General features: G+C 46.7%; 1 protein-coding gene across 1 annotated transcript in view; it reads right to left on the bottom strand.

The window, feature by feature from the left end:
* The window catches only part of Polr3b (RNA polymerase III subunit B), a 103,956-nt gene that overhangs the window by 19,550 nt on the left and 72,188 nt on the right, over positions 1-12,218 (bottom strand). The window contains exons 21-23 of the mRNA XM_041674642.1: positions 11,735-11,893; positions 10,235-10,352; positions 7,078-7,220 (exon numbers count right to left, since the gene is read on the bottom strand). Coding sequence (XP_041530576.1) covers positions 7,078-7,220; positions 10,235-10,352; positions 11,735-11,893 — 420 coding nt within the window. The remainder of the gene's footprint in view (positions 1-7,077; positions 7,221-10,234; positions 10,353-11,734; positions 11,894-12,218) is intronic.

Here is a 12,218-nt window from a genome sequence, read left to right as displayed (position 1 = left end):
ACACACAAGACACGTTCACTCTCTGCTGTCAAGGAGGCTCCACTGAGTAGCGCAGCACTCCCCAGATATTCTTCAGCAACAGCTGACTGGGCCAGTAGGAATGGACTTCCACACCTCACTGACAACATTCATAACAGATCTAGTGAAGACCCAGGGAAGTCTGCATGTACTTCATCAAGAGTCCCCGACTGTCACAGTGGACAGACTAAAATTTCATTAATGGAAATGCAACGAGAGGTGCTCAGAGTCTGCTGGCCTGCTTCTGATCGTCAAGTCGTGTTTGCGTGTGACACCATCTGCACCCAAGACTTTCTTCTTCAACAAAGCTTCTGTCTGCTTAGTCCTGTTTTTGTCTGGTTTTTGTTTGTTTGTTTTGAAATAGGATCTTACTATGTAGCTGTGGCTATTCTAGAACTTACTCTGTAGACTAGGTTGGCCTTAAAAACACAGAAATCTGACAGCTTCTGTCCCACAAGTGCTGGGATTAAAGGAATATGCCACCATGCCTGGCCTAACCTCGGTTCCTGAGTGATGGGGACCCTCCTTCAGTCATTGGCCTGAGAGGCTGGACCAGGTTGGGCGTGGCCTTGGGTACCAAAAAGGTATGGGCTCTGCTTGTCGCCACCCCCCCCCCCCCCCTGCACACACACACCTGGATACTGGATTCCATTCCTGCTCCTGGTTCATACAGAGGCCTGTGATCTGTGAGTCCCGCCTTAAATAAAGAACCCCTTATTATGCCCTATTCAGAGCTAGTATGGGATTATTTTATTTGAATTCTCCTTCACTGAGGGTCCAGAGGGTAATGCTGCAGAGACTGATGACCCTTCTACTTGCTATAGTGTGGTCTTCACTTACCACACTACTGCTCTGGACACGTTGTGGTATGGATTCTCTGATTCCAGCTAAGCCACTCAGTCCATGCTCTTTGATCACACACAGCATATGACTACCAGCGCTCGAGTCCCTGCCCCCAGTTGCTGCATTTAGCTGCTAATCACCCTGTTACCGCTGAAGTGACAACGCTGGAGCGGGATCAACACTCATGCTCTGTGACATTAGACTCTCCAAAATGCCACTAACTGCTGGGAAGCCTCCTTTAAGAGGTACTAGGTACAGACATCTAACCTAATCTCTGTATTACACATGTACTAAAAGAATCCCTAACTGCATCTTAAAAACAAAAACAAAACAAATACTCAAAACTAAAAAACCAAAACCAAACCAGACAACAAACCAACCAGGCCATCTCTAGGATCATGCTACTCTCCAAACACCAAGAGCTTAGCTCTGTGCTTAAGAGGCAGTGCATAAATACACGTCAGATCAAAACAGCCTTAAGGTTTCCTCCTGGAGAAGACCTATGGGTCAACCTGCAGACAATGCTCTACTATTTCTGAACTAGTCCACCTTTCAAGAGTGACAGTAAAGCTCCACTGACCAGTGTCCTTACCTTGGGATGAGTCTGAACCAAACAAACTGACCACATGAGGATTCGTGGTGTCACAATACACCCAGAACCCTACGAACTCTTGAGACTTCATCAGCCCATTCTGCAGATTGCCCAGAGCACAGCTGGTGCTGAGGACCACCGTCTCCAGCAAACTCACAACATCTAACTCTCTTAGGTCTGCTCCAGGTCCTCTCTGGGCTCCACAGACTGAGCTGTGCTGCTACGGTAGTCAGTGTGCCCAGAAGATCAAGAGAATGGTCAAAGGCAAAGGCTCAGAATTTTGCTTCATTTTCTATGTTTTTTCAAATTCATGAGAGTCTGAATTTTAATCAACTAAGCTACTAAAGCCTTAGCAGATGATCAGTTAAAGAATGAGTTAATTTTAGCAGGGAAGGGGCATAAGAGAGGACAGTTTTAGGGAATATGTCTTCAGACAATTCAGGACCAATTCAAGTAGTGTAGTGTTTGCTTTGGTGGAAGATACAGTTTTATCTAAGAAAACAGGATTTTGAAGAGAGACTCCCCTCAAGGAGACACAGGAAAGACTTGTAAAGGCTGTACCGCTTCTATGGAGAAATTTCCAGGACTGTGGCAATTCCAGGGGTATCAGAACAGTCAGGTTAATGGAAGAAGCAACACACCCAGGAAATTCTGCATTCAGATCTTGGTTTTGTGAGCATTAAGCTGTACCCAGCAAACAGACTCCCTGAGGTTCAAATGCCTCATTCTGTACAGCAGGAATCCCAGAAGTTACTACAACTGAACAGATAAAAGCATAGAACATACCTGAAAAGTTTGTAAATTATCAGCACACTATAAATTTGGGACTAACAGCATCACATATAACACTTGCCTCCTTTACCTAAGCGTCTAACAGACACCTCAAACTTGAGGTTCAAACTCTTAACCTGTGCCCTTGTCTAACACAGTAACATGGCTCCTCCCCATTCTTGTCAACTGCCCGCTGAGGCCACAGACACCCCACGGTTTAGATTTTCCTAAACAAATGTGAGAAAACTTTAACCCCCAATGTTGCAGTGTTGGGCGGTGGGGCCTTTTGGGAGGTGTTTAGGGATCGGGTGCCACCCCCTGAACAGATTAGTGCTGAGGTCAGAAGCATCTGAGGCTGCAGACCGCGGTCTCTCCAGTGTGCTCTGTGCCCTTTCACTGTCTACCAGGAGATGATGGAATTAAAAAGCCCTCAACAGATGTGAGACCTCTGGCCTTGGATTTTCTAGTTTCTAGAATTGTAAGAAACAAATCTCTGTATGTATAGACTACCCGGACTAACTATTCTAGGCATAACAGCACCGATAAGATGAAGTCAAGTGATCCCTGAAGGTCATGGGCCAGCCACTCTAGCCTCATCAATGGGTTTCAGGTTCACTGAGAAACCTACTCTCAAAAATCAAACAAAGGTGGAAAGCAAGCAAGAAAATATAGCAGATGGCAACTCGACCCTCTATAGATGTGTACACGCATGTGCACATGGCACCTGCATGCGTACGTATATATTAAACACACACATCAATACACAACAGCTTATAGAGAAACAGGACAAAGACGAGCACTGTGCTTTATGAATGAGCAGCACTGGACTTACTATGACAATGCCGTCAAAGTCCTCAGGGAAACAATTTCCATCTTAGACTATTCCCAACAAAGCACAGACTAATAAATGCCTACAGAGGATAGGACATGTTTATACATACATGACTTCCCACCACCCTTTCCTCAACAACTGAGAGAACAACTCATCTACAAGGAGAGAAGCTAGGTATGGGGAGAAGGAAAAGGCAAGAGCCCTGATGTGTTTGCTACGACCGTGTCTCCCTAGATTTGTGTGCTGGTGCAGACTTTCAGTATACCTTAGAATGCAGCTGTATTTAGTGATCACACGCCTTCAATTTAGCATCAGGAAGCAGAGTCAGGTGGATCTCTGTGAGCCTGAGGCCAGCCTGGACTACACATCAAGCTTTAGGTCAGCCAAGGCTACCTGGTAAGACTGCCTCGAAAACAAACAAAACCTGCAAACCCTTCTCCTAAAACAACAACAGGAGAGGTAACTATAGCGCAATGGAATCGCCAAGATAAGCCCTAACCCAGCAAGCTTGGTGAACCCCTAAGAAAAATGCTAGGGTTCCATGTGAAGAGGGAAAAATGCCATCTGGAGCAAGCCTCAGAAGAACCTGTATCTGCAGACAGCAAGAAAATCTACTGCTGCTGAGCCTGACAGATCTGTGGTTCTTACCAGAGCAGCCTTAGTATACGAATACTGTGTGTACCTAGCCTTCCTGCAACGGCTGCTCGGGACTTAAGAGAATAGGACAGCTTCTGGCTCTGGTCAATTGTTGGTTCATGAGCATTATTTAAAGTGTGCCCCACTCCGTGTGTTCAACATTAGATGTCTTCCTTAATTGATCCCTATCATATTTTTTTTGAGTCAGAGTATCTCACTGAGCCCGGAGCCTAGATTCAGCCAAACTAGTTGGTGCAAGTCCCACACATCCCTGTTGGGGAATATTATTTTCAGGTGTGTGACTTTTGTTTACGCTGCATTTGTTTAACTCTGTAGAGGTGTGTTATTGTGCCCGTCTAAAACACCTGATGGGCCTAATAAAGAGATGAACGACCAATAGTGAGGCAGGAGCAAGGGTAGGTGGGGCATAGAGAGGATAGATAGACGGAGAAAGGGGAGGGCAGGGGCCAGCCACACGGCAAGCCCCCGAGAAAGAAGCAAAGGAACGTACACAGAAAGAGAACGATGAAAGCCCAGAGGCAAAGGTAGTCGGGTTAATTCAGGTTAAGAAAAGCTGGGCAGAAACAAGCCAAGCTAAGGCCGGGCATTCATAACTAAGAGTAAGCCTCCGTGTGTGTGATTTATTTGGGAGCTGGGTGGCATGCACCCTCAAAAGCCAAAGGGTAATACCCCATACAAGAGACCCTGTTGTCCTCTTCCTCAGGGCTGACATCACAGGTGTTTGTACACGAGTCCTGAGGATCTGAACTCAGGGCCAGGGGAGACTCTCCCTGGCCCAGAAACTAAGTTCTTAATACCTCAGGGAACGAATACCATTGTGTGGAGCAGGAAGAAGGGAGACTGTGTGTGTCCCTACATAGACTCGTGATCCCCAGGACTATAAAGAAATAAGAGAATATTATTACTCCAAGGGAAAAAACACTATGCTACAGAGAAGTGATACTCAAATGGTTACTTATTTTGTATTGGATACTGTTTATGAAATTAAATGACTCAAAGTTCTGATAGTCAGCAAGCTGGGGCAAGATGTTTAGTTACCAAGTTTAGTGCTAAGTTACCGGACCCACCTAGCCACCTAGTAGTCAATAAGTATCAGCTAAGATGAAGGAGCATGTCTGAGAATACTTAGAACCATGAAGGTATAAATGGGATGGAGGAGAAGGACGGCTGAGCATTTCTTAGGGCACAGGGCCCCACTTCTCTCTCTGCAGAGCTGGAAGACCAAGGCCTCAAGAGGGAAAGTCACCCACCACAGACATATCACCAGCCCAAACCTCCACTTAAAAACACAACAAACTAACCTTTGAAACCACACGTGTGGGCCAGCGAGGTGACTCAGCAGGGAAAGGTGCTGGGTATCCCCTCTGATGACCTGAGCTGGAGCCCCAGAACCCACATGACGGAAGGAGAGGACCCCTGAAAGCCGCCCCCTAACTCCACCTATGAATGACCTCTCTCTCATACACGCAGATTCATAAATACTGTGGATGTATTCCTTGATAAAAGTCAGGCTTACAAGTAAATTTCCATTTGCCCAAGTGTCTTGTTCTCTCATTATTCGGCTAAAGCTCATCCTACCTATTTTCCTGTTTGGCAGTTTCCTTTTCTGCCTAGCTTTTCAATAAATCTGATAAACCGCAAGACAGGGCTATCCAGGGAATGAGGGCTAATCAGGAGGTTTTTACCTTGGATTAAAAGCCATCTGGAAAAAGAAAAGTAAGAAGACAAAGTCCTCACTGAAGTAAAAGGTCAGGCACCCTGGGAGGACGTCCCTCAGTTTCACAGAGAAGCATGTATGTCAGAGGCCCTAAGAGCAAACAGCTCTAAAGCCACTGCGTACACAACTGAGGCAGAGGCATTGCTGTCAGCTGTCTGATCCCTGTCATATAACAGTCTGGGGACACGCTATAGCACAAGCTTCCTGACATTTCACTGACAGGCCCATGCTTAATAAAACTTACAGACAGCAGTGCTCTGTCCACGCGTGTGTGCACACTCACGGGGTGTTCTCAAGGACAGGAGTGCTCTGTCCACGCGTGTGCACACTCACAGGGTGTTCTCAAGGACATCAGTGTTCTGTCCACGCGTGTGTGCACTCACAGGGTGTTCTCAAGGACATCAGTGCTCTGTCCACGCGTGTGTGCACACTCACGGGGTGTTCTCAAGGACAGGAGTGCTCTGTCCACGCGTGTGCACACTCACAGGGTGTTCTCAAGGACAGCAGTGTTCTGTCCATGCGTGTGTGCACACTCACGGGGTGTTCTCAAGGACATCGGTGCTCTGTCCACGCGTGTGTGCACACTCACAGGGTGTTCTCAAGGACAGCAGTGCTCTGTCCACGCGTGTGTGCACACTCACGGGGTGTTCTCAAGTAAAGCGAAGGACAAACCACCCATCAAGAATTGGAGGCAGCTTCAACTCTCACCTATTTACTCAGATGCTCTTACCAATTACTTAGCATCTGCTCCAAGAAAGGCTTCACTGGGCTTTATGACCGCAAAAACACATTTCTGCAGCCTTTACTAAGTTTAGCGGGATCAGCGCCTAGTGGGTAAGCACTGACATGCTCATCAGTCTCCAATTCTTTGTACACTGTGAAGTTAACTTGGGTGTGTCTTACTTTGGGTTGCTATTGTGGTGATGAAACACCATGACTGAAAAGCAGGCTGGGGAGGAAAGGGTTTATTTGGCTCACACTTCCACAGCACAGTTCACCACTGAAGGAAGTCAGGGCAGGAACCTGGAGGCAGGAGCTGAAGCAGAGGCCATGGTGGTGCTGCTGACTGGCTTGCTCATCATGGTTTGCTCAGCCTGCCTTCTTAGAGAACCCAGGACCACCTGCCAGGGAGTGGCTCCACCCCCATCAATCACTAAATCAGAAAATGCCTACAGCCGGACCTTATGGAGCAATTGTCTCAGTAGAGGCTCCCTCCTATCAGATGATGCTAGCGTGTGTCAAGGTGACATCAAACTAGCCAGGACAGTATATGACGTGTGTAGGCTGATATGGAATGGGGAACTGTCTTACAGTGTGGATTCTTGTAAGGAATACCTAAGATGAGAGTAATCAAAACACTATTACTAAAGGGTCAGTCCATTCTGAGGCTCCTCTCGAGCTGCAATGACCACACACACACAGAGGACAGAACGGGCTAAGCGCGAGCCTTCCTGGGAAGAGTCACTCTGCTGTCGTGTGCACTTCAGTGGGTAGAGCATCTGGGTTTACAACTCTGGGCACAGAAGGAAATGAAAATGAAGTAAACGATCAGATAAACACTTCTGCCATACAGACCTCTAAACATCACTAAAATGTTAGCAGGCGAATCTGAGAACACTGAAGATTTGGCATTGCGGTTACGGTTACCTTTCTGTCCATGACGACTGCTGAACTTGTCCCCGATCTCTGGACGCCGTGTCTGCCTTAGGAGCATCTTGATGAGGAAGGCATCCTCTGCGTTGGAAGAGATCATCACTTTCTCAATGTAGGAGTCTGTCGCACCTTTGTACCTGATGTGACGACAGAGACACTAAAATAGCTGCTGATGCCCTTTGTCAACATGCCACCCATACGACAACATGTCATCTATAAGACAACATGCCACCCATATGACATGTCACCCATGACAACATGCCACCCATACGACAACATGCCACCCATACGACAACATGTCATCTATAAGACAACATGCCACCCATACAACATGTCACCCATACAACATGTCACCCATACGACAACATGCCACCCATACGACAACATGCCACCCATACGACAACATGCCACCCATACAACATGTCATCTATAAGACAACATGCCACCCATACAACATGTCACCCATACAACATGTCACCCATACAACAACATGCCACCCATATGACATGTCACCCATACGACAACATGCCACCCATACGACAACATGCCACCCATACGACAACATGTCATCTATAAGACAACATGCCACCCATACAACATGTCACCCATACAACATGTCACCCATACAACAACATGCCACCCATATGACATGTCACCCATACGACAACATGCCACCCATACAACAACATGCCACCCATATGACAAAACATGTCATCCATAAGACATACTCTCTTCACTCCTGCCACAAAATATTCTGATATTCTCCTTTCCTGCTCTGAAAAATTATCCTTATTTTCAACATTAGAATTTATGATTTTCAAGCGCCCACCAGTTTGACCTCCCTACTACGATGGATTAAACTGTGAGAAAAATAAGCCCCTTTCCTTGAGTTGCTCTCATATTTTACCAAAGCAACAAAAACAGTAACTGACATGATAATGGATCTCACAATAATAAAATTTTAGTATAGTTTTTTTCATTAAAAGGATTAATCAAATTAGGGCATACAAACTCACAATGGAGAAGTATGCAGCTCTAAAGAGTGGGGGTGGACTCTATGTGCTTACGTGGGAAGATGTGTCACTGTATGTGTGGGCTGCTATAATAAAGTGACGTAGCTTAAAAAAAAGAATTTATGATTTTCCTTTTTCAGTGTCTGTTTATGATGAGGCAGACACAAGACAAGAGTGTTCAGCTATTCCTTTATTAGGGGCAGCAGTAACGTGCTCTGAGGTCTCAAGTTTGTGTGAGAGCGCTTGCCTCAAGCAACAGCTGAGCTTCGAGGGGAGATTGTCCAAGTCAGCCGAGAGCCTGACTGCGTTTCCAACGTCCCTCAGCCTACTGACCATCCACATTATTACTGTCGCACACGAGCTTGCCTCGTGCATTTTTTTGTACAACAGACATTATGAGGAGTCTATCAACATCCAGATCCCTGGGGTATGTAGATACAGCCATTAAAGGGTAGAATTTGTGTACAAACGCAGCTTGCGTCCAGCAGAAAGAGGGAGAATGGTCAGTCTGTAGTATGGGTACCAGAAGTCCAGGGAATCGACTGCTGGGGCCTAGGATGGCGATGGTGGCAGACAGGCGACTCTAGAGTGGAGACCTGCTCAGGCAGAGGGAGCAGTCTAAGCCAATGTGAGCGGTCCAGAGGTAGAAGAGACAGTTTCCTAGAAATGCAGGCTGGTGTGTCCATAAGGCAAAGCCAAGAGGGGGGCATGCTAGGGAACCTTCCCCATAGGTGACTGTCATTTAGAATTTTACTCTATTTTCTCAAGAGAGTCACACAGTCAGATGGGTCAGAAAAGAATCACCTGGGCAATCCAGAAGTTAGCACACAGCACAAAGGGGTAGTCAGCTAGCTGCCAGCTTGGGTGACTAGACCACAGTAGGTAGAGGTAGACCGTCAGTGCCGTGGGCGTGAGTGTGTGAGTGTGAGTCTGAGTATACAGTGTATGTGAGTGTGTGAGTGTACAATGTATGTGAAAGCGGGTGTGTGTGAGTGGGTGTGCATGAGCGTGAGTCTGAGTATACAGTGTATATGAGTGTACACATGTATGTGAAAGCGGGTGTGTGTCTGAGTGCGTGTCTGTGAGTGAGCACGTGTGACAGAACCTACAACAGGAGTTACTGAAATGGCGCCTGTGCCAGGAGAAGGGAAAGCAGGGGCTTGTGCTGCCAGGGACTGGCTAGACGCCTATCATCTCCAAGAGAGATTCGGAGAAGCCACTCTTGGGCAAGGGAGGAAGACGGTTTGGCCTAGCTTCAGCTCAGGCACGACCTGGAAGTGGCAACAGGCAGATGTCCTCTGGGAGACATCAGTGAAGAGCCAGGGAGTGAGGCTGGGTTTCTCCAGCTGGAAAACAGATCCAGAAAAGGGATGAGTGGCCAGTCAGTCAGGATGGGATAAGGTCGCCACCAGGCCACACAGGAGCAGCAGCTGTGAGGGAGAAACTAGACCAGCAGGAGGGTGAGGTGAAGGCAGTGGTAAACAAAGCCAAGGGGAAAAGCTTTCAGTGCATACATGTTTTCAAAGATCAATGCAAGTCACACACTAGGTGACCAGGTAGATGGGAGACGAAGGCTAAGCCACAGGACTACAACAGAAGACACCACTGACCTCGGCAAATCTGCCCAACTCTGATTTCCTCAGTTGTTTACCTTCCTCCTGTCCTAGGCTGTGGGCACTACAGGGCATGGATGGCCCTGGCTGGCTCACTGCTCTGCTGTAACTAGAATTCCTCCTGGAGCGGGGCTAACCGTGCTCAAGAAACATCCGTGGCTGTGAAGAACATAGGCTGCCTTTGGTCACCTGCTCTAGGACTGTTTCAGTAGAGCAGAGAGACTGGAATTTGGGAGTCAGTGGAGAAGGAACAGGGGTGACCCAGAAAAGAAAGAGAAATGGAAGGGGAACAAGCTACAAATGCACCCAGATCCAGAAAAGGCCATCTTTCTTCTAAGATGAAAACACTTGAGCACATTCTCGACAGTGGGAAAGAAACTGGTTTTAAAAACAGGTGGCCAACAGGACAGGACAAGCAGAGTAATTGGGACGCCAGCAGAGGAAAGACTTACACATGACACATAATCACACAGAACACGTAATTTCCCCATTCTCTCGTTCTATCAAGGCATGAGAAGTACGCACGTGATGGGCACATCTTTGTACTGTGGCTGCTGCGGTACATTGCTTCCCTCCAAAGGGATCTGAGTCACTGTGGGCATGGACTTGTTCACAAGCACTTGCTTGTTTTCCACTTTCTCACCTAAGGAAAAGAGCATCAAACAGGCCACTAACATCTACATAGAATGCAAGACAGATGGGCACAAAACTATGATAGACTTGGCTTCTGAGATCCAGACATGGAAGAAAGACACAAGCCACCCCAGTGGGAAATAAAGTTCAACAGGGTTCAGAGAGAAGTTTGTAAGAGAAAGAAATCAAACGGAAACCACAAGGTGATAAATGAGACACTGAGTCAGGACTATGTGTAGGTGAACACCCCCACACCCCACACACCCCCCACACCCCCCACATCCCTCCCCAACTCCCCCGTCAACAAGCGCAAGAGGCTGCACCAACACAGAGTGCCCCCGCAGTCAGCAGCAGTGTCTTCTGGTATCAGAATAGATTAGGAGCACTTCTTATCTATAGACGTTTCAATCAGAACCAATTTACCACCAGCTTACCTTAGAAAGGGAGAAAAGACATCTCCGGTTTTGCTGTCTCCATTCTAAGGATCAGCTACTTAAATAACCATCCTCACGCTTATTTTCAAAGCCATGGTGGTCAGTGTTCACACATCACAGCAATTTCCAAGGACGGAAAAGTAGACAGGCTGAAGGGGACTCACCCATGTGTGGCCTGGGGATGGGGGTGGGAATCCTAGCCCCCCACAGGACTGTCCACCCAGGGCTCATCTATGACTAGGTGGTGTGGACGGTGACCGTCCCCGTGCTCCGCACAGCCCCACTCGCTCTCTTCCTCTCAGATAACCGCAGCTATCAAACACACAGGTTTGATCCTACCTTCCCATCTCTCTTTAGCAGACACTGCTTACCCATCTGCAGTCCTCAGCTCATTTCCTTAGAGGATCTGCAGATCCCCCACACTAGGGAAAATCCTCTTGTATGTCACACAGTGGTCTCACAGCTATCTCTATGACTGCTTACACTAGATGTAACCTGACATGTTGCCTGTGATCTGATGATAAATATCAGTCTTCTACACTAGCCTGTAGAACCTAAGGCAAGGGCTGTGTGCTGTACAAATGAGTTCCTTACACATTTGTTATTATAATGAAGTCATTTCTGTTCAAAGTCAAACCATAAGCAGAATGTATAAATTAAGAAATACCAGCATAGACACAGAGTCAAGACCTTATTCAAAATAGTGTTTTAAGTTTGGCTTTTCCATAATTTAAGATTATGCCTAAGATACATTTTTACTATGGAAAGAAATACGCAATGCACAGGAAAACAGCTCGGAAGGAAAGTCATTGAAAATAATTGCACTCACTGAATCTAGATGGGGGTATTACACATTGGTTCTTTCTGTCCGGATAATCAACATTACAGAAACATTGTTAAATAACTCACAATTTCAAAAAGTACACACTGAAATTCATTATTTTTTAAGGGTTTTTACCTGGAGAACAAATGCCATCTGCATCTAAAATTTCATGTCGCCAGATGGGTTTTCTGGTAGCCGCATCCAACATGGGACCCATCACTTTATCAAAAGTCTGATTGGTGTATCGTTTCAATGTGCACTTAGCATTTTTATATACCAGGCAACGCCCAAAACCTGAAATGAAACCCCCAGTAGGTCAGAATCCATAGAATATGAGACTGTGGTAAGACATGGATTTACAGTATTCAATAAGACACCTCACGTTTCCAAAACAAAATGAAAAATCAAACCTTCAACTACTGTTGGTAAACCAGGAACTGGCACAAACCCAGACAACACAGAGTGGCTCACAGTCCTCTGCCAGCTATGTATGCAAACACTGTGATTTCCACTCCCGCTCTCCAGCAGGCGATGCACTAGATCACGCCGGAGGAAGGTGACACAAGGCCATGAAATACCAGAGTGTCAAGGGGCCTTGGAAATCAGTTTTGCCATTCTT

The sequence above is a fragment of the Microtus oregoni genome, unplaced genomic scaffold (assembly GCF_018167655.1).
Source record: "Microtus oregoni isolate MIOR12 unplaced genomic scaffold, Mior012 000001F_ref0000356, whole genome shotgun sequence".
NCBI classification, from domain to species: domain Eukaryota; kingdom Metazoa; phylum Chordata; class Mammalia; order Rodentia; family Cricetidae; genus Microtus; species Microtus oregoni.
Note: the sequence above shows the minus strand (reverse complement) of the source record. Positions and strands in the feature narration are given on the sequence as shown.